Consider the following 23,190-nt stretch of genomic DNA (forward strand, 5'->3'; position numbering starts at 1 on the left):
ACCACCCGGTCACTCAGAGTCTTCCATCCTGCCGTGCTTTGTTTTTGTCGAAGGGTGAATGGGGACTAGGATTCGTGTGCTTGGGGCTGTCCAGCTGGAGGTGACTGTCACGTCGTGCTTAGTGAGCTAGGATTCGTGTGCTTGGGGCTGTCCAGCTGGAGGTGACTGTCACGTCGTGCTTAGTGAGCGGCTAGGGCAGTTTGGACTGTGTGGCTTGAGTGACTTCTGCAGGCCCAGAGTGAGCGTGTGCGACTGAGCCAGTCACAATGGGTGGCGGTGGTGGTGTCTTCTCTCCCCAGAACTGCCTCAGCAAACAGCAGCTCCTCTCGGCCATCCGCCAGCTGCAGCAGCTGCTGAAGGGCCAGGAGACGCGCTTCGCCGAGGGCATCCGCCACATGAAGAGCCGGCTGGCAGCGCTGCAGAGCTCTGTGAGCAGGGTGGCCCCGGATGCGCCGCCAGGTGGGTGCCCAAGTCAGCACCTCTGGGGCCCCAGGACAACGCTCTAGCCCTTCCCCTGAGATGCTCTCCCCAGCCAAGTCCACCCTGCCTGAGGCCCCTGGCCCTCGCCCTTCCCTGCCTTGCTCCGTCTGCTGCCCATTTTTAGCCCTGGCTGGGGGGAGTGGGGCTGGGGGCAGAGTATCAACAGGTGGCTGCTCTCTCTGTTCTCCCCGAGTCAGAGTGTCACCCCATTTCCTCTTATACCCAACAGCCATCATGTCTTCTTGTCATCCTGACAGACTGTTGAAAGGCATAGCTTTTAGGGCAAGCCCCACCCATGGAAACAGCAGTTGGCACCAGTTTTGTTTTTGTTTTTATTTGTTATTTCAATTTCATAGACTATTTTTAGAGCAGTTTTAAGTGCATAGTGAAACTGGGTGGAAAGCACAGAGAGCTCTGACACACACTGTTCCCGTACACACACACACACCCCGATACACCATCCCCACCATCCCTGGCCCACGCCAGTGGGGTACACTTGTCACAGTCCATGAACCCAACACTGGCTCCAGTTTTTCAGGCAGGAAAATACGTCTTCCAGTGAGTCCCCATTAGTACCAGCGGGGTGGGAGGGAAGGGCTGCCGAGGACAAGTTCCATTTGTCTGGTGAGGTTACAGTGGGCACGCGGACTCTCTCTTCCGAGGGTAGGTCTCCACCAGACACTGGGCACTTTCTCCTGGTTGTCCTGGTAACGACTTTCACGCTGCCAAAGCCCAGAGATGGTGGCTGGTTTTCCTCCGGCCTCCCCTGGGGGTGTTGGGGGGCAGGGGGCAGTCATGTTTGTCTAAGCCATGAGCCCATGGAACATGTGACATCAGCTACTCGCTGCAGACACATTTATCAAGGGCCTTCTTTGTTGTGCGAGATGGAGTTTCCTGGGGAAGTGCTTGGATTTCCTACCTTGCCAGAGGTTATGGTAGCAAATCCAGATCTCAGCGGCACCAAGTCGACTCCTGTTTTCCTTGGCTCCCCTGGTGCGGAATGAGACCTCCCAGCCAAACAGCACACTTCCCAAGGCACGGTGAGGCCTGAGCCCTTGGTGGGGCTCAACATACCCAACTCCATAAGGCAAGCAGGGTATCTTTCTTTCCTGCTACAGATGGGGAAACTGAGGCCAAGAGAAGTGAGTTAGCAGTGAGAGAGCCCTGCTCTAGCGATTTTTTTTTTTTCCTGCTAATGCCTTGACTCCACAGAGAGTTTGTTTTCACGGGATCAGAGCTGCCTGTGGTCCTGGGAGTTTCAGCAAAGAGCCTGCAGGGAATAATTTATACAACTGCCCTCCCCATGATAGAGGCCCCTGTCCACTAGACAGACAGAAAGGTAGCTATTTTTACGTTATTAATCTTCTCATCCCCAGATTCAGGGTCTTTTATCCCTGAAACATGCTAGATTTTTAAAAGTGGCAAATTATCTTTAAAAAAAAAAATCAAATCATCACCATATACTGTGTTTCTCACTGTGCTGGGTATGTCACTTGCACGGAGGCTAATCCTGTGACGACCCTGCAGAGAGCAGGCAGCTGTCAGGCCCCCACTGCAAAGTGTGGTGGGTGGCAGGACCCCCGCACCTGGGGGAAGGGCAGAAACATGTCCAGAGCGAATGGCAGGTAGTGGGAAAATTAGCTTTTGCTTTTTTTTTTTTTTTTTTTTTAAGGGCATTTTCTGGGAGTCAGGAAGAATAATTTCTAGTTCTGGAGAATTCTTGGTCTTCCTCCTTCTGGCTTCCATGCCGGTTTCTCCCTTCTATGTTCCTGGCCTTTCTTTCCTGACAGCATCACAGCAGATCAGCCGGGCTCATCCAGAGCAGCCTCCTTCATGCCCCCAGGTCGCTGGTGGCTAAACTGCTGATCGCATTCCTCACACATTAACCTCATTTGGGAAGAGTCAGGGACAGGGCTCTGCAGACTCACAGGATGTGCTCAGAGTGAAAGGGATCAACCGAGGCACAGGTTCTCATCCTTTCATCAGGGCCGGGGTCTGCTGCTCCCATTTGGAATGTCACTACAAATTGATACTCAATTAATTTGTAACCATTCATTCATTCCATTCACATTTATGGAGCACCTACTATGTTCAGATACTGTTTGATCTACTGAGGTGCAATTTACGTGTGAGTTGCTCCAGCAGGTCGTCTTCCTTTTTCAAGGTTTTTAAAGATTTTTCATCCCCAGACAGACCTCACTCCTTTCCCCTCCAAGCATTTAAACCCTTTTATTAATAACACAGTGAAGTGCAATTTTAAAAAGAACTGTAAAGTTTCAGAGAACGAGATGGCACCCTGGGAGCCACGCATGTCGAGAAGTGAGCTCTCACTCGCTTGCTTCTCACAGGTTATCAGCACTGGGCGCCAACTTGGGGCTTTGCTCAAGGAAGGCAACGGAGCAGGGTTCGGACATTCCCCAATCACACGGGCCTCTGAGCGTCCTTCCCGGGCCAGGCATGGCTGTTCCATGGGGGACCCCAGGCTGGGCCTGGCCCAGGTGGGATTTGGGGCAGAGCTATAGCACCCTGCCAGCTGCCCTCCGGGACAGGGAGGTCCGTCGTGCTCCTTCCTCAGTGGCCTCAGGTCCAGGGCACCCCTGATAAACATGTTGGCCCATGTGCCCCTCACAGTGGGTGCTGAGTAACTCTCTGTCTCTTGCTTCAACCTGCACAGCTGAAGCAACAGTTTTATTTTAGTCTGTTTAAAATCCTAAAATGACAAATGACACTTGGAGTTTACCTGAATTTCCATCTACACTGAATCCAAGTCCACGCCGTCCCAACCTTGGGCACTCGCTTATTAAACAAACGCGGCCTGAGCTGCCCATGGGCGCGACGCTCTGCCCCAGACAGAAGAGGGGTGAGTGAGCTGCCCCTGTCTCTCTCCAGCCACAACAGTCCCTCAGGAAATTGGCCAGTTCTGCCTTCATAGCGCAGCCAGGATTCCCTCCCCGCCCGGCTACCACCCTGGCCTGGGCCGCCCTCCCTTCCGCCCTCGCCCTGGCACTTCCGGCTCAAGCCGCAGCTGCAGTGATGCTGGAAGTCAGGTCACTTCATGCCTCGGCTCATACCCTCAGTGGCCTGGTCCCATGCAAAGAACAAGTGGTGTGGCCTTTTTGCCCCCTTTCAGTTGCCCTGTGTAAGTATCTCTCGCTCCCCGTTGCCTGACTCATCACCAACCACCTTTTGCCTCACCTACTCCTCTCCAGCCCGGTGGCCGCCTTGCCATGCTGCAGGCCTCCTGGGCACACGCCCACCTCAGGGCCTTTGCACCAGCTGCTTCCTCTGCCTTCCCCAGATATCTGCATGGCTGTGCCTCCGACTTCAGTCGGTTCCAGTGAGGCCTACCCTGACCGCCAGATTCAAAATCGCGCCCCTCCTGCGGCACCCCCGGCACCATTGCCTACTTTCATTTTCTATATGACACCACTCTGCCATTGCTTATTGATCACTTATCAGTTGTCTCCCCTGCTAGATAGTGGGTGTCTTGAGGGCTGGATTTTGTCTGTTTTGTTCGCTGATATTAATATATCCTAAGTGCCTAATATAGTGCCTGGTACATGGTAGTTGTGCAAAAATTAATGTTTCATTCGTTCCTTTAAGAATTTTTCATCGAGCACTCACTATGTGCCAGGCACTGGACTAGTGCTGGGGATACAGCAGGGACACAGGCCAGATGCATTCTGACAACAAATGTGGAAAGAAGCAATAAGAAAATTCCAGTGGTTACAAATGCCAAGAAGAAAGCAAAGTGAGCTCAGGGGACAGAGAGTGTGTGGGGAGGTCTCAGCTAGGCACGGTGGTCAGGGAACACTCTGGGAGGTGGTGGCGTTTGAGTGGAGACCCGAAGAGTGAGGAGGAGCCTGCTGTGGAAGTTCTAGGGAAGGAACATTCCAGGCAGAGAGAAGAGCAAAAGCCCAGGCCTGGAGGTAGGGCTGAGCCCGGCCTGCTCAGGAGACCTAAAGAAACCCAGGGGGCTTGGCGCTTCGAGGAAGCAGAGTGAGGGGGTGGGCCAGCCACACCGAGGGGCATCTGACCCTCCCACGCTGCGAGGCCCTGCGCACAACACTCATTGTCTCTGAGCCTGTCACTAGGCGGGCACCGTACTACCCATCTCCAAGAGTGCTTTGAGGACCCCATGAGACAGAGCACTCAGAATGGCCAGCACAGCGCACAGCCGGCAGGAGGCACGTGACAGAGGGGCGCTCAAAGCTGGGACGTCCTGTCATTCAGAGTGATGTCTAAGTGGCTGTGGTCCAGGAAAAGGGGCTCTTAATCCTTCCATTTCTCCTTACAGTTTCCTGCCCAGCTCTGAACGCCCCTCCAGACGGCAAAAAGTTTGGGAGCAAGTACTTAGTGGATCACGAAGTCCATTTTACCTGCAACCCCGGGTTCCGGCTGGTGGGGCCCAGCAGCGTGGTGTGTCTTCCCAATGGCACCTGGACGGGGGAGCAGCCCCGCTGTAGAGGTATCGTCCCTCCCTCCCTCCCACTGGGCGGGACCCGGTACAGCGCAGCAGGGTCTGCTGGATAGAAGGGGTCGTTCTTGGGACACTTTCTGCCTGAGTTTTTCGTCATTCTTCAACCGCAGGACAGCAGCCAACGTGTCTGATCACTCACCTCCGGGTCAGGCCTGGGCTGGCTGCATCTGCCCAAGCTCACTAACCCCTCACAACAGTTCAGTCTTGTTTTGCATGTGGGGAAACTGAGGCACACAGAGGTTAAGGAACTTGCCCAAGGTCACGCAGATGGGGGTGGGGTATGGGCTGAGCTGATTCACACCTGGCCACTGTGCCCTGGCTTCTGTGCCCCTCAACACCACACTCTGCTCGGGATGTTGGTGACTGGTTCTTAGCAGTGTGAGGGCAAGAAGCTGCCTGTGGGTTGGGGACAGGGACAAGAGGAAGATACTACAGGTAAGTGTTCCCACGGCTGTTCCATTCTGGGACTGCAGTTTGTTCCCAAGGCTGTTGCTGAGGAAACGCATCGACTTTCTGTCTGCATTGTCGCTTGGCGTCCACAGCCTCCGGGACAGTCCACTGAGGTGAGGGGAGGCAGGGAAAACTTTTCTCTTCTCTCTGCAGTAGGTTTGAAAACAGCACTTTTTTGATATGCAGGAATATCAGACTTGGCACACATACTTTGTTGGCTTTTCCAAAGTCTATGGTCAGAAAAATCATGGATACCACTCATTTTCAGAGCAAGGTTCGTAAATGTCTGCTGGGGCAGAATGTCCATGATTCCAGCCAAAAAGCTGAAGGAGAAACACAGATATCACATGAATAGATTGCAAAGGACAGCATAGAGAGAGGATTTTAGATGCATAAATAAACTGAAAACCCCAGAAAATATGCCATCTCTAAAGATGAACATGGATGGCCATGAGAAGCTTGGGGCAATGAGAATCACATTCACGGATTTAAGCATCTATTTCGTGAGTCTTTGGAAGACGATGGTTCGAAGATTGATCACAGGTGCCAGCTCTCAGACCTATCTGGGAACCAGCCAGAAAATATAAGTCATTGTAATGTGCAAACACACCAGGGGAAATGCCAATATCTCGTATTTACTCTTCTTTTTTGAGACAGAGTCTCACTCTGTTGACCCGGTAGAGTATAGTGGCATCATCATAGCTCACAGCAAACTCAAACTCCTGGGCTCAAGCGATCCTCCTGCCTCAGCCTCTAGAGTAGCTGGGACTACAGGCATGCACCACCATGCCCGGCTAATTTTTCTATTTTTAATAGAGACAGGGTCTTGCTCTTGGTCAGGCTGGTCTCCAACTCCAGACCTCGAGTGATCCTCCTGCCTCGGCCTCCCAGAGTGCTAGGATAACAGGTGTGAGCCACCCCACCCCAGCCCTGGTATTTGCTCTTGTCCCTCAATCCAGGTTAAGCACCTCATGGTGATAACCATGGCAGCAGAGGTGGGTACACAGAGACATTTTACTCTCACTGCTTTGGGTGTCTGTATTTTTAACTTACAGATTGAGGTTACAGAACCTAGCTGGTTTCTTTCTCGGTCCACTCAGCACTTTCAGGACACACTTGTGTGGCCATGTGCAGCCAGCCTCAGCACCTCTGATGGTTGCCCCATCCTCTATGGGATGCACCTCACACCTTATGTGTCCACCTGTCATGGGCACCTGATTGCAGTCTACTCTGGCCACCACACACAGTGCTGCCAGTGTCTTCTTACCCCTCTACTCTGTCTCTGGGCTGCACGTCTGCGGCTGGAGTGGGGGCTGCTGGCTGCGTGCTCACTTTGAACTGAGCGCTGTGTGTTACTCTCCAGAGGGCTGCACGGCCCACGTGCCCCCCAGCGGTGCTGCGGGCAGAAACACATTTTACTCATGTGCTAGTTTTTCTGTCTTGCTCAGATATTATCCAAATATCCTGTCCCCAACGGTGACATACATTTACAAGGACCATCATGGGGTTAAAGTGAAAAGATGAGTTCATCAGAGAAGACTGGTGAAAGAATGCCTTTTTAGGCAGATAGATATAAAACACGGGAGGCCCAGGAACAGTCTTAAGTGGCGGAAGCAAAGGAACACAGTTGCTCGACAGAAGGTGGGGACCCGAGGTGCTCCCCGCAGCACAGCTCCGTCTTAGCAGCTGCACAAGGATGTCTTCCCAGAGACCCTGGGTGTATCTGCTGCCTCCTTCTGGACCTTGGGCGCTTTAGTCACGCACCTGCCTTGCTGCAATAGTGCCCCCTCAACGGAAAGGCGGGTCCTGCTGTTATCGTGACTGGTGTGCCATGGTTCTCAAACATTCAGGTGCTCCAGAGTCACCTGGAAAACTTGCTCAAGAGACCTACTGGGTGAGGATCTTTATAGATGAGGCCCACGACATCCGCATTTTTAAGTAATACTGATGTTAACTAAATTTTGAGAAATACCACTTTACTGGTTCTTGCTACTGCCAGAAACAGAAAAGACTTTGAAAATTCTGGAAAACTGATGATTGCATTTTGGGGCCTAAGCAGTCTGAATGGCTGCCAGCCACAGGCAAAAGGTAGACTGAATATGCATCAGCACTGGCCAGGGAGGACACCCGTGCATGCTTGCTGCCACTTGCCCTGATGTTTTGGGAAGGCCACGCCAGCCGTTATAAAGATCAGAGCCCTCAACCCCTCTGGCAGGCTTCCCTTTCCTGAGACATGGAAGCCAGACTTTCCCTGCAGGACCACTGTGAAGAGAAGACAGTCCCACCTGCCAAGCTGCCAGCAAATCTGTGGGCCTTTCCCATGGGCCAATGTAGCACTCGTCCTGAGTCTTGCCCTTGGACTTGCGAGCTCATTCCAGATGCACCTTGTGTTCTTCATCTCCCCTCTCCCTACAGCCTCCTTCCTGGCCGTTTATCCTTCTTTCCTGACCTCCACACCAGAGGACTGCATGGTGCAGCCCACCCTCAACTTCTCCCGGGGCCACATTTGCTTTCTAAAACTTGGGAAGGATTAACTCAGGGAACAAGGTGGTCAGTCCGTGATGAGATCTTGGATATTTTTCATCTCTTTAAATGTAGACTGGGCCACCCATGGTGGTGAGAAAACAGAAATACCCGTATGTCACAACCAAGTTGCCCAACCAGCGGCTGGACACAGCTCCTCCCAAGCTAGTAGGCTGTGCCTGCACTGACACCTCTGTTCTCAGAGGGAATCTGTTTGATTCATGGATGTTGTCTCCAGTAAGAGCCTCAAAGTGCTGTCAGCCAGACCTGTCAAGAGGGAAAAATAATGCTTCTGTCTGCTGTTTCATGACCAATTGTGACAGTACTATCACTGGGGAAGGGATATAGGCTGGAGCTCAACAATCTAGTGACCAACCCTAGACTCTTATCACCAGCCACTGAGCACAGCCCCTTCCTGTTCCATGTCACCAGTCTGTAGTCATGTGTTGTGACCACAGTTCTTAATTACAGAGGATTCATTTCAAGACCCAAAGCGTCAGGGAAAAACTTGGCAGCACTTTAAGAACTGTCGCTCACCCCAGCCCCAGTCAGCTGCTTAGAAAGAAGGTGATGAACCCAACTTGGCAGAGAAGGAAATTACACATGATTATGTCATTTAAAAACAGCAGGCAGAGATGGGCCCCAGAACTCCAGAATGGAAAACAGCCATCAGCTTCCTGGATTATTTTCTTTTCCCCCCTTCTTTCTCTGAAGGGAGAGTTTTTACGATTTGAAGCTTTCCGAATTGGGGAGACCATAGCCTAAGGCCTTGTGCCTTTGACAACACAGGTAACCAAAGAACAAACTTGAGAGAAATAAATACCTTTGTTACTTACCATCATGCTGGTGAAAAATAATCATTTTGTCAGTCATCCTCAACCTTTATTTTTACCTTGTTTTATTTTTTCTGAGACAGGGTCTTTCTCTGTCACCCTGGCTAGAGTGCAGTGACATCATCCTAGCTCACTGCAACTTCAAACTCCTAGGCTCAGCCAATCCTCCTGTCTCAGCCTCCCAAGTAGCTGGGACTACAGGTGTGTGTCATCATGCACTTGTAATGTTTTTATTCTTTGCAGAGATGGAGTCTCGCTCTTGCTCAAGCTGGTCTTGAACTCCTGGCCTCAAGCAATCCTCTCACCTAGGCCTCGCAGAGTGCTAGGATTACAGATGTAAGCCACCGTGCTCGGCCTCCACCCTTTATTTTTAACTTTCATTTTTTTTGTTCAACCAATGTTCCCTGAGCACCATCTATGAACAAATCACTGTGCCAAACACTAGGGATTCAATGCTGAGTGCAGCAGACGCCACCCCAGCCTGGAAGGGCTCATGTTCTAAGGAGGGAGACAAAACGAAGCAAAGCAGCCAAATACAGCATTTGGGGTAACTGCTTTGACGAGACCTAACAAACAACTGAGAGTAAATAACATGGGGCAGAGGAAAAGGTGAGGGCCCCTCTGAGCAGATGACAGTGCTGCTGAGATGAAAGGATGAATGGGACCTCGTCATGTGAAGAGCAGCAGCTGGGTGGCATCAGGGGGACCCCACTCCAGGAGGAGGGAGTAATATCACAAAGACCCTGAGGAAGGGAAGAATTTGGCACATTTGAAGACATGAAAAAATATAGTATAGAACTTTGCCACTGGAGAGCATGCGCGCTGGAGAGACACTCAAGCCAGCTATTGTGATCGCAGGGCCATGTGGGCGGTGGGGTTGTATTAAGGTTATTAAGTATGAAATGTCCGATTTCCTTAAGTACTAAGTTTGACAGTTGATATCGCTGACATTTCACTTTTACATTTCTTTGTGAGGGCACATCCTCAGCCTTTCAAACTCATGTTGTGGCTTGTGATTATCTTTCAAATTTTTTTAGAGCAGTTTTTGTGAAACCACGGCTAAGTAAAAAAATTAGTGTTATTTTCAAATATGAGTTCCATCGTGGAACCAATGCTACGTGGACAGCTTGAAATATCAACAAAGTGTTTGGGAAGGATGTGGCTAATGAATGCACAGTACGTCAATGGTTTGAGAAGTTTTCTTCTGATGATTTTAATCTTGAAAATGAGCCATGTGGGTGATCTGACACCAAGGTGGGGATAATGATCAGCTGAAAGCTGCAGTGGAATCAAATCCATCTCAACCCATGCATGAGTTAGCAGCAAGGTCTGACATTACTATTCCAATAATATTGGACCATTTGAAACAAATCAGCAAGGTAAAGAAGCTGGATAGATGGGTTCCCCATGAAATAAATGAGTGTCAGAAGAGAAATTGTCTCAAAGCTTGCCTTTCTTTGCTTTCATGACATAAAGTCAAACCATTTCTACACCATATTGTTACATGGAATGGAAAATAGATTCTCTTGACAATCGCAAACACTCGGCACAATAGTTGGATAAAGATGAAGTGCCAAAACACAGTCCAAAACCAATTATTCATCCAAAAAAGCTAATGGTGTGTGTTTGGTGGTCCAGCACTGGTATTATCCACTACAGCTTCATGAAACCTGGTCAGTTGATGTCCACTGCAACCAATTGGATGAAATGATGAGGATGCTTGTGATTAAGCAGCTGAGATTGGTCAATAGAGACAGGCCAATCCTCTTCCAAGATAACACTCGACCACATGTCACACAAACAACATTGCTCAAACTACAGAGGCTGGACTTGGAAACTCTCTGTCATCCACTGTATTCACCAGACCTTGCACCAACTGACTACCACTTCTTCCAGACTTTGGACCACTTCTTGCAAGGAAAAATATTCACTTCTCAACAAGCTGCGGAAAACGCCTTTCTCAATTTCATCGCGACTCACTCTCCAGGCTTCTTCACTGCTGGCATAAACCAGCTACCATTAAGATGGCAAAACTGTGTCGATAGTTTAGGTGCATACTTTGATTAATTGTACTGCTTCTTGTTTGAGATATAATAAACTACATTGTTGATTTGAAATAGGACATTTCATATTTAGTGACCTAAATATTAATAGTTCTAAGCACAGTAAACAGGTTTAACATGAGTGTTGTGATTAGGTTTGTATGTCACTGCTGTGTAGAGAATGCTTTGGGGGTGACAAGAATGGAAGCTGGGAAACCACATAGATGGCTGTCGGAGAGGTCCAGGGGAGAGATTATGGCAGGGAAGGTCAAGGTAAATTTAGAGACAGAATTAATGAACCTGCCACTATCCCTTGTGGGCTGAGCCAGGAGAAGTCAAGGCTCCGAGGCTCAGGCTTGGCTGATGGGGAGCAGGGTGTCATTTACACAGGTAACAGAAACAGAGCTGCAGATGTAGGTTTGTTTCTAAACAGCCTTTCTGTAGGTCATTGATTAGAATTCCATTTTGGACATGTTAAGTTCCAATGGCTGTGAGACATTGTGAGTGGAGATGCATTCATTCCAGCCCCAGACATGTCAGGCGGATGGCTGGATATCATCCAGAGCTCAAGGGAGCAGGAGGGTTGGAGATGCCCGGTTGGGAGTTATTAGCATAAGCTGGTGTTTAAACCCATGGACAGTGGTTGGAGCACCCACAAGGAGAGGGTGCAGAGACATGGCTCAGGACAGAGGGCTGCAGGGCAGTGAGAGGCCACATGGAGAAGGAGGGGCCTGCAGAGGCAGACCTGGGGGAGGCTGTGGAAGGCGGGGCTGGTGGTGTTGGATGGAGTATTGGAAGGTTATTTTGCAGTCAGAATGGAGCAGAACTTTAGTCCATCTCACCTTCTGTATCTGGAGGCCTTTTCTCAGAAACCGTTAAAAAAGGATTTAAGCAGAAAAAGCTGCCTTACACATAGCAGTCACTCAATAAATACTTACTGAGTAACTGACTGGCTAGCTGATTTATCAAATGATGGAATGAATGAATACATGAAAGAATGAATGAGAGACTATGTTTAAAAACTATAAGTCTCCTTCCAGTCTTTTAGCCAAGCACGTATATGGAAGTTTCACCTGTTCAGTATCATCTGTGTGTAGACAGTAATGTGAGCAATTCTCCATTACCTCTTCTTTCTAAACGTAACTTTGCATGATTATGAAGCACTTCCTCATAAGGGCAACTCAGTGCTTTACTGAATGATCCCTTTATTGTTTCCAGGTTTTCATAATCACAAATAATGCTAAGATAAGCATCTTAAAACTTTTTCCATTATGGAAAATTTCAAACACAGAAAAGTATAGAGGATAGTATAATGAACTTATGTACCTAAAACCCAATAATTATCAACACAGCAAATTCCTTAATCTCATCAAATATCTAATTAGGGTGAAAATTCCCCTAATTGTCTCACATATTTTTATCACTTTGTTTGAATCAGGGTCCATATCAGTTCCATGACTCACAACTGGTTGATATGTCTCTTCCGCCGTGGTGAACGGCACCCCTGTCCCCACACTGGCGTCTGTCCAGTCGAGGCAGGTCCCTGAGTTCTCCCACTTTCAAAATATGTGCAGCTTTTTTTTAACCAGGTGTCAACTTGATTATATATAAAATACCTAGCTTACATTTTTCTTTCCTTGAGTATCTTAGATATGTTACTCTATATCTTCTGTTTTAAATTGATGCTGTTGTTTCCACCATAAGTTTCTTGGTCTTTTTGTCTGGAGGCCCAAAAGATGTTTTTCTTTTTCTTTAAAATTCAGTCATTTGACTAGGATCTGTCTCAGTGCCAGCCTTTCTGGGTCAGTTTCCTGTTCAATAGGAAGTTTCAGCTGCTGCAGTTGTCTGGCCTGTAGGAACCTTCAGAACTTTCCAAGTCGAAGCCCTCATATTGAGGAGACTCTAACGGAAGGAGCATCCAAATTGAGGACAACAAGGAAAATAAGTGCAACTGGAAGAGGCGACCATCCAGATAAAAGGGCAAGACGCAGAGCTGAGAACGTGTGAGGCCCCGTGTCTGATCACATTGAAAAAACAACAGAAGTGGGAATTTCAGAGTCATGAAATTAGCAAAGCTGTATGGGAAAACTTACTTCACTTGAATATGAGTAATAGAAAAGGACTCTTTCCAGATTCTAGCCAAAATATAAGAAAAAGAGAACAAAGTCTGTACAGATGATGAAGAAATGCCCATAGAACAGATGAAAACTATAAAGTAATATTTCCAAACAAGCTGAAAGAAATTTTTAAAAGATAAAAACTATGAAATAACAGTGTAAATAAGAATGAGAAAGACCTCAGAAATGAGGTGATTGGAAAAATGGAAAATTTGAAAGGAGATGACAGAACCCAGGAAAGAATCAGAAATAAAAGAAAAAAGTCAGATCATACATGTAAAACGCTTAGCTTGGTTTCATGAAAACAGTAAGTGCTTACTACACAGTAGAGTAAAACAGGGTGATCATGCATGTGTTGGCTTGCCAGCCCCTCCTGCAGTTTCTGCCATGCACTTAACTAAATGCCACAGCCTGGGATACATGTGAATGTGACAACAACTGTACTTTGATCAGGACACTCATGGGGTGCTGGACTGGGCACTGGGCCATGGAATGCCCCTGGCCACATATCAAGGTGAGAATCAAGAGTGTCTGCATGGGGCCTGCCTAGAAATGAGCACCCTGGGCAGACGCAGAGGAGGAGACAGTCCACAGTACTGGGGCACCTGTGCATGTCTCTGTCGAGTCCAGTTCACACCCCCGGCCCCCACCCACACCGTCTGGGGCAGGCAGCTCAGTGCCTTCCTTCTCCTGGAGAGACGACAGCGCTGGTCCCGCTGGGGCCATGTTGAAAGATACTAGTGTTCACATTTTTTGGCTCTTAGCCCACAGCTTCACGACCTAGTGCTCTGCCCACTTTCAGACCACGCTGGTGAGCAATGATGGGCCCAGACGATAGGTAGCAGTGGAAATACCGAGCTCTGTGGCTTTGGTGTACAGTGTCATTTCAGACACATTCCTGGAACTCAGTCATCTGAAAACAGAATGTATGAGGGACAGCACAACCAGGCTGAGGTTACTGAGAGACCGAAATGGCTCCTTCTCCAGGGACAAGCAGCATTTAGACAGTCTGGGTCATTTTACAATGAATAGAAACCATGTAATAGTCTACATGACACCCCAATCACGGGGAGACTTCAGGGAAGCCAAAGTCCCTTCCAATCCACCCCAAACAAGGCTGTTGTTCTCATTAGAAGAAAAGCACCTGTTTCTTCCCCTTAGTAGACACAGCAGGAAGGTGCTCTGAGGCCAGCAAGGACATGTTTTCAATTTTCTTTCGCAAAACGCTGTAGTCAAGTCAGTGAGCTGACAAACCTCCTCTCTCTGGTGGAAATGGCCTGTGTCTCACTAAAACTGGGCTTAGGAAATCCAAAACAAACATGCATGGCCTGAGGGTTTTAAAAGTCATTTTTTTCCAATTAAAATTTATAAATGTTTGTTGTGGGAATATGGAAGAATACAAAAAGTATAAATAAGCAAAGAAAACTTACCCATAAGCCTACAACTCAGAGAAAAACCTTTTCAGCTTTTAAAATATGTCTCTCTCTCTCCATACACCTCTTCCATAGAACTGTTGTGTATATGAGCAAGGAACGTCTTCCTTTACAAACATTAAGGAAACGTAAAAAAAAAAAAAACTGCTAACCAACAGGAGGGCTTCTGTATGGGAATTTGGAAAAGTCATTTTCCCCATCCCTGGACTCAAAGGCAATGTGGGCAGATGCCCAGAGGTGGCCGCCTCTGCCTGGCTACCACCGTCTACACTGCACCTTTGCAGATTAGAAAATGGTGCCTCTGGGTGGTGCCTGGCTGGGTGTTGGGCCAACTCCTGCACACAGAGTCCCAGGTGGGCACAGTGCGTGCTGAATGCCGTGGGGCTGACCAGCTCTGCCGGACCCCTTGCAGCTCTTGCTGGTGGAGAGGGTGACAAGGGCGGTGTGGGGGGAGGTAGAAAGTAGGAGTCATCCTACAATGTAAAGAAAGTTAACCCATCATTTTTAATTTTTTTTTAAAAGAACTCATATAGTCGTATTGGAAAATCATTTATTTTTCTAGATATCAGCGAATGCTCCAGCCAGCCTTGTCAAAATGGTGGAACGTGTGTAGAAGGAGTCAACCAGTACAGATGCATGTGTCCTCCAGGAAGGACTGGGAGCCGCTGTCAGCACCAGGCCCAGACCGGTATGCAGCTGCCGTGGGGCTGGGTGAGGATGTCCCGCTGCAGGGAGAGGAGGACCCCAGTCATGGGTCACTAGGGGCAGACATGTCGGGAGCTCAGCGCCCCCCCACCTCGGAGATGTAGGCTTTTCCTCTCTATTTCACATCCCTTCATCCCTCAGGCTCCCTAAGATGGTCACTTGGACAGAGCTTAGCTCTTTTGGGGAGCCAGGGCTTTGCTCCTTTTTGTGGAAGGAAACAGGAATAGAATTGACTCCCAGCCTAAATGGCTTGAGACGTTTCACTGTGGCCACCTTTGCTCAATCAGCATTTCTCCCGCCTGCAGCACTGCCTTTCCTTTCAAATGTTCCCATCACATCCTGCAAAATCAGGAGTTACTGATGCAGGCCCCAGTATTTTGAAAGCTGGCTAACTGGGCATTTGACTGGTGATGAGGTTATCACTTACATCTGAAGTCCCAACGTATCCCCAGCCAGAAGGTCTAAGAAGTCACACAGTGGCTGGTTGCATGTGGCAAGAAAGTCCAACGATAAGGAATCCATGGAGGACAGACAGGGCTTCCCACACTCTGTGCTGCAACCAAGGTTTCGTCCATAAAAAAGTCCAATCTCAAGGATGTCCTATTCCTTTGCCAGAAAAGCCTGATGTGCTCTGTCTGGTTGTCTTTGTCTCTGTGGAGGCTCTGTGAGGGAGCAGGTATTAGTGGTTAACGCAGTGGAGAATAGGAGCTTTATTAATACTTGAGGTCCTCATATTGGACCCAGCTCAAGATCAGGATCAAATAGTGCCCCAAGTGACTTGCTGCTTAATGTGTCTTGATTCAGTTCAGCTGAGTCGGCGGCTGGACGCTTTCTCAGAATGAGACGCCCCCGGCCTCCCAGCTCCTGTCTCTGGGGCTGCTTTCTGTGGAAACTGAGGCCAGAGGCAGGCCTTCTTGGAAGCCCCACTGCCTCTCCCCTTGTTTACAAACCAGAGGGAAACAGAAATGGGCTCCCTCTCACCCCAAATAGGCCAGCCCTGGTCACTTAAATGTTCTAAACCCCACTTGTTAGGGTTTCTCCCACTGTAGGACCTTCAGGCAAATGTTGCTCAGGTCCAGGGCACTGGAGGAAGTACCCCCATGACCAGACCCTTCACCAGGAAGGGGAAGGAGGGGGAGTGAGCAGGCACAGCCGAAGCCAGCTCCTATCCTCGCGGCACCCACGGACAGCCCAGCAGACGCCTGGGCTCCTGCTTGCCCAGACCGGCAGCCAGAGCCTGCCTTCCGTTCACTGGCCTGTGGCCATCCTGCTCCCTGGCAGCGCGTCCCTCCAATTACTTTTTTAAAAATCCATTCGCTTTATTTTTCACTGTGGTAAAATATACATAACATAAAATTTACCATTTTCACCACTTTTAAGTACACAGTTCAGTGGCATTAAGCACATTCACATTGTGGTGCACCCGTCACCACCATCCAGCCCCAGAACTCTTTCCATCTTTCAAAACTGAAATTCTGTCCCCACGACACAACTGCCCACTGCCCAGCCCTGGCAACCACCGTCCTACCTTCCTCTGTGAATCTGGTGACTGCAGGAACCTCCTCTAAGTGGAATCGTGCAGCGTTTTTCCTCTTGTGCCTCTGACTAGTTTTCCTACTGATTCCCCTTGAATCTCCCCCAACCATATGAGAGCTCTAGATCCTTTGAAAACGTTCAAAAACACTTTTATTTCTGATGAGAAAAGTAATGTATGTTGTTGATAAAAAACAAAACCAAACAAAATTTAGACACTTCAGAGAATTACAAAAAATACCCCCAAAAAATAGTGGTCCATAGTTTTAAACTGTTGTGATCACCGTTGGTATCTGGGGATTGTTCAAACCTTTTTAAGTGAAAATGTGCACTTACCATAGGAGTCCTCCTTGGTGTGCAGCTTCGTGGCTGCTTTTTCATGAATATTCTATTTGGGTGCGCTCCTACCTCCGTCCCCTTTGGGTGGCCTTCCACCGGGCTATTGGGCTCATGGTTAATTACTTGTCTTTCCTTTCCCTACTCCAGAGTAAGCTCTTAGAGAAGGGGCCGTGCCCTCGTCTTGGTTCTCCTCCCGGCCCCTCCCCGGATCTGGGCCCAGGGCAGGTGCGCCAGGGCAGGCACTGAGGGTGTCTTCTCCCCGCAGCCGCCCCCGAGGGCAGCGTGGCCGGCGACCCCGCCTTCAGCCGCGCGCCGCGCTGTGCGCAGGTGGAGCGGGCCCAGCACTGCAGCTGCGAAGCCGGCTTCCACCTGAGCGGCGCCGCGGGAGACAGCGTCTGCCAGGGTAGGTGCGGGCTCCGCGGGGGGGACCGGGGACAGCAAGGGACGGCATCGAGGCGGGGGAAGGGCTCCCACTCGCGGCGCTGCTGCCTGCACCGGCGCACCCAGCCCGCGCCCAGGGTACAGGGGGCAGGCGGGCGGCTTCCTGGGCGCGATCTCTGACAGCCAGGCTACTTTGCCTTACCTACGGGTAAGTGTTGGCCCAATGGTTGCCAGGATGTAGCTAATGCGCAGACATTGGGCAGGGACAGGGGCGGGGGCCGTCAAAAGAACGCAAGACTGTAGAGAAAGCAGCCAGGGGATGCCCGGCTCACTCCCGTGTCAGAACCTGGCCCGTCCCCTGCCCAAGCCACGCGCACTCATCCAGGAGAGCCGAGAGCCCCCTTACCCTCCAGCCTGGCGGGAATCACATCTGAGGGTGACAAGGAGGAACCCAAATCACTGTACTGGCAGACAGGGCCCCAAACTGTGCAGGGGGCTGGGACTTATTCCCTGGTCCCCTCATGGCTTAGCTTTACTGACCGGCTCACTTTTGCCAACCTCTCCTGATTACCAAAGTTCTGTCTCAAACCCACTCAAACCAGAGTTCAAACCTGAGATTTGGGCAGTTGGTGCTAATAGCCTCATTTTACAGCAGCAGAAACCAGACCTTCTTACTCCATTCCTAAAGACAGGGAGAGTTAAGGGGGCTGCCAACCCAGCCCTACACTCTGGGGAGCCTGATTTGCCAGCCTCGGCAGGGTCTCCCCAGGTGGCCTTCAGCCTTAGACTGAAGCGCCCCTCTAGGGTCTACCACGTCAGCTCCCTCTCCTTCTTTCAGCCCTCTGGGCCCCTGGCTCGGGAGAAAGGGGAGCATATCTGCTCCCCTTCCGGGGGCTCTGCACAAGGCCCAGCCACTTAGCTGCAGCTGCCATCGCTTCCAGAAATCCAGGCGCGGCTGTCCTGGGTCACGGCCAGCTACACCCGTCACATGACTCCTGGAGTCAAAGTGGGCACTTCTGTCACCAGATGTTAACGAGTGTGAGATCTACGGGCAGGAGGGGCGCCCCCGGCTCTGCATGCACGCCTGTGTGAACACCCCGGGCTCCTACCGCTGCACCTGTCCCGGCGGGTACCGGACCCTGGCCGACGGGAAGACTTGTGAGGGTGAGTAAGACTGCAGCACAGGCAGATGACCTCGGGGCTAGACAATGCCTCCTGCACTGGGTCACCTGCTGCTGCTGTGAACCCCCCCCCCAGGACCTTACAATAAGGAGTGGGGTGGTTAGGGGAGTCAAAGTTTCAGATGCCTTCAATCTTTAAGAAACCACTGACCAAAGTGCCTCTCAAAGATCAGCCTACGTCATCATCTACATAAATAGGAAAAGCAGTTGCTTAACCACTCTGGCAAATAGTCTCTTCCAGCCTATGCAAGTAACTGTTTTTTTCAAGGTCAAGTCACTTCCGTTCACTCAGCAATGCCTTCAGCTAGGGCTGGACCCAAAGGCAGAATGGCTGGGTGGTCTCCCACATCATATAATCTGGAAGGGCCCACAAGGCTCCATAAGCCGATGTGTGCACCTGCATGTCCACTCTGAAAGGGACAGCATCTGACAGGCACTTACATCCCTTAGCGAGGTTGGGCTATGCAGCAGCAGCCCTGTTTGATGGCTAGCTGAGGACAAGAGAGGTGGAGCCCCCTGGGACTGACTAGACTGAAGTGCCCCTGGGCTTGAGGGGCAAGAGGAGTGACCAGTTATCAGAGCCTGATGATTGTGGCCATGGTGGACACAGCTGCCACCAGAACCACATCCAGGCAGGGGTGGTGCAGTGGCATGAACACCCTAGCCCCTTAGGCCTCCCATTTGCCAAACTGGATTAGAAGCCAGGGAGCCTGGGAGCCAGGAGGTAAAGTCCAGACCAGTCAGCATCCCCAGACCAAAGAGTGGATTTTGGGGAAGGGAGCGGTTGGTACAAATGGAAAATAGCTGGCTCAGGTTTCACCCCAGTGCTGAAGCCTGTTCCTCAGGGAAAGAGCGCCTTGATTAGCAAGGAGTGTCTGCAGTGATGGGGGAGGCACCCGGGGGCAGGAAAGGATGTGTGTAAAATGGGCTGGCAGAGTGGAGAGGCTGAGGACGTCACAGCAAGGACCATCATCACCACCAGCCGTGTCCTGGGACACTGGGAACACTAGCAGGAGGACTCCCATCACCCCACCTCCTCTTAGGGCAAATACAGATACTAATAGACATAGACACACCAGATCTGCACATTAGCTCTGAGTCAGAACACATGTCTCAGGCCTGAAGGCCAAGTGGAGTCTCCTATTGTTCATCCTGATTCTAGGCCCTGGAACCCTGGTGCTGCAGTGGGCCTTTGGGGGAACTGGATCTGTAATGCAGGCCTGGCTCATACTAGGAGGATGGGCAGGCCTGCCTCCCCTGGCTGGACTTCCCCCATGGACACAGGACACAGAGAGGAGCCCCACTGGCCCCAGACGATGGCTGTGAACCACTGAGAGAGAGGTGGAGGTGGGAGGGCAGAGGGCTTCTCCGCAGGCTGCCGTGGGGCTATGGGAGGAGAGCTGGCTCCCAGCGCCTCCTCTTGGGGCTCCACTGCAGGGCTCAGAGGAGTGGGCAGCGTGGACAGGAGTAGGGGAGGCATCCAGACAGCCGCCCACCCACCTCCCCCCATCCCTGCCTGCACAGTATTCATGGAGGCCCACATAGGATTGCTGGGACTGGGAAGAAGCAGCCTCCAGCCACAGAGGCGCGTTGGATGCCTGGAAAGGGAGCAGAGAACTCGCACAAATGTCAGAGAGGGGACATCTGCATTTGGCATGGGGTGAGGCTGAGAGGAAGGCTTTCTAGAAGATTTGAGTCTTTTTAAAAAAATTGATGGCAAGTACCAACCATGGAGGGGAAACTCGAGGGCACTTAGGCTGAGAAGAAGGCAAGTCTGAGGGAAGCGTTGTGACTGGTAACACTCACGCTCTCCGGCACCCCGCCACCTGCTGTGCCCAGGGAGGAGGACGGGATCGCAGGGAGGGTGCTCCCTAGCACTTCTGTTCTGCTGCACTTCCGCCAGACCCCGATCCCAAATGGTTAAGGAAGACAGGCTTCCTGCTTTAAGAATAAGCCTTGGGTATCTGGAAAGTTCCCCATGCATGGAGCACCAAGTTCCAGTGCCTATGAGGTCCTCTCCTGGGTTCTGTCTGTGATGGAGGGACAGTTGAGGAGATTCTCACCTCATTGTATGTCCTGTATTTCAGATGTCGATGAGTGTATGGGCCCACAGCACATGTGTCCCCCGGGGACCACGTGCATCAACACTGGTGGCGGCTTCCAGTGCGTCAGCCCCGAGTGCCCCGAGGGCAGCGGCAATGTGAGCTATGTGAAGACATCTCCCTTGTGAGTATAGCCCAGGCTGCCCGTGCCCGGGCACAGACATCCCTCACCCGTGCACAGCCATGTACACGTGCCTACGGGTACAGACATCCCTCACCCAGGCCTCCAAGTGAGGCAGGGCTGGATTCTTCCTAGAGGCTCTTGAGAGAAAGTCATTATGTCATAGGAAAGAGAAGAGACAAGAGACTGGGAGTCTGGCTTCTCTGAGCTTCCATTTCCGTTTAGTGGTTGCATTTAATGCATTGCTGCTCTAACGCAGTAAGAACCCAGCTAGTTCCGAGGGGAGTAATGTACCAAGTGCTCCCCTGCTGCATAGAGGATGATGGGGGTGCAGCCATTAGATGAACAGCTAGATGTGATATTTGACCTGCATAATCATGAGGTACTGAATCACCAAATACGCAACATTGTATTTGTCTTTTACATTTGATAAGATAGAGAAATATCAAAAGCATTTCCATAAGACCCTGATTCTAGATGGTTAGGGAAGACAGGGTTTCCTGCGTCAAGAATCAGCGTTGCATTTGGAAAGTTCACCACCTGTGCAGTACCACGTTGCCGGGGGCTGCCAGCTGACTGCTGGGGTTTCACCTCAGCACATGTACCACATATAGAAAGGGCACCTGGTTTGAATACCAGCATATAACTGCCATTGTTATTTAATATTTAATATTCCCAGGCTTTATTTTTCTGTAAAAACTATAGTGATAGCATATATACACACGCACACTACATACAGAGGGGGTCGGGGCACACCCCTTCCCTGGCCTGACTCCAGCCACATTCATTTGCCTGCAGCTCTGTAGCTTCTGGGGGAGGGACCTGTGGCTGGGAAAGGTCACACCTAGGTGGCCTGTGAGAGCAGGCAGGTGGGACAATCAGGTCAGAGCAGCCCCTCGAGTCTCCCCAAGGCTGACTGCCTCTGTGTCTCCTCTCTGCTCCAGCCAGTGCGAGCGAAACCCCTGCCCCATGGACAGCAGACCCTGCCGCCACCTGCCTAAGACCATCTCCTTCCATTACCTGTCTCTGCCCTCCAACCTGAAGCCACCCATCACGCTCTTCCGCATGGCCACGGCCTCAGCTCCTGGCCGACCCGGGCCCAACAGCCTGCGGTTTGGGATCGTGGGCGGGAACAGCCGCGGCCACTTTGTAATGCAGCGCTCAGACAGGCAAACGGGGGAGCTCATCCTCGTCCAGACCCTGGAGGGGCCTCAGACGCTGGAGGTGGACGTTGACATGTCGGAATACCTGGACCGCTCCTTCCAGGCTAACCATGTGTCCAAGGTCACCATCTTCGTGTCCCCCTATGACTTCTAAGGGTGCCATGGGGGCACGGGGGTATGGAGATCTGGCTCATTTCTCCTCCTGGAAGACTCCACTGGGGGCGCTGCCTGTGACAGACGTCTCTCCCCTCCCGCCTTGTCCCTGCCCACCTGCCTGTTCACCCAGGCTTCTAGGGCAGCGCTGCACACTGTCCCATGGCGTGGCACAGAAGGGCAGCCACAAAACCCAAACTGCTGCCATCACATTCTTTTCTGCTTTGAGCCCCTTCCCTTAGATGATGCACTAACTTTCTCAAACCTTTTTGGGGGGATGGGCAGCTTTTCAAAATGCTGTGCAAATGGCGTGAGTTTCAACTAGCTGGGAAGGGAAAAGCTCGCGGTGTGTGTCAGGTGATTTTTGGCCTTTCTGCACTGTTATAGCCAAGCTTGCTCTGAACGAGGTGGTTCTGGTGATGCTGAGAGTCCAGCCACGCCTCTGCTCATGTGGCATAGGGGATGACATCTCCTCCCACGACCCGACCCAATATGTTGTCTGCCTTCCCCCTGACACGCCTGCTGGCCTTCTCATCAGAGAGTCACGGGAGGGCCTGTGAACTCCATGCGGATCCTTCTAGACCAAGGAACCATCATTAAAGCATGGATTCTGCCTGGGTTACTTCCCTTTTGAGAAATCCTATCTCAACTACATACCTGATATTATAACTGAAGAAATAAAGTCTGTTGCTCCTCCTTGCCCACCTGACTTCTCCCTGAGCATGAGATAGCCCAGTTCCTTCTAGGAGGGGAGAGCTGGCTGTCTTCCTGCCTGGGTTGGATACACTGGAATAAATGAATAAGACACAGAACACAGAGGTGACGTTTGGGATTGTTCCACCAATATAAATTTGTCTTGGCCACATGGGAGATTGGTAAGGACAACATCTGGCCATGGAGAGTTTAGGAAGGTGCTCAAGTTGTCATTGATTCCAGGGCCACCTACTTCCAATGGAAGAACCACAGGTAATGCCCTCCAGGTGACCGAAGAAAGAAAACACTGGCTAGGGCTGAGCATGGGGTGGGGTGGGACAGCCCGGTAAAGTTAAAACTTAAGAGGTAGCTGGTAGCTGAGCTACGAGGAAGTTTCTTTCTTTCTTTCTTTCTTTCTTTTTTTTTTTTTTTTTTGGCTCGGTAAGTTCTGGAGAGAGGAA

At 50.8% G+C, this 23,190-nt stretch overlaps 1 protein-coding gene across 1 annotated transcript; it reads left to right on the forward strand.

Moving 5' to 3' along the window:
• The first annotated feature begins 266 nt into the window (after positions 1 to 266).
• On the forward strand, positions 267 to 22,037 carry FBLN7 (fibulin 7). The gene is made up of 7 exons (XM_069493862.1): positions 267 to 459; positions 4,778 to 4,948; positions 14,921 to 15,046; positions 17,201 to 17,338; positions 18,343 to 18,480; positions 20,585 to 20,723; positions 21,665 to 22,037. Exons 1-7 carry the CDS (start codon positions 267 to 269, stop codon positions 22,035 to 22,037), a joined length of 1,278 nt encoding a protein of 425 aa, XP_069349963.1.
• Positions 22,038 to 23,190: the final 1,153 nt, after the last annotated feature.

The sequence above is a fragment of the Eulemur rufifrons genome, chromosome 19 (genome assembly GCF_041146395.1).
Source record: "Eulemur rufifrons isolate Redbay chromosome 19, OSU_ERuf_1, whole genome shotgun sequence".
Lineage (NCBI taxonomy): Eukaryota > Metazoa > Chordata > Mammalia > Primates > Lemuridae > Eulemur > Eulemur rufifrons.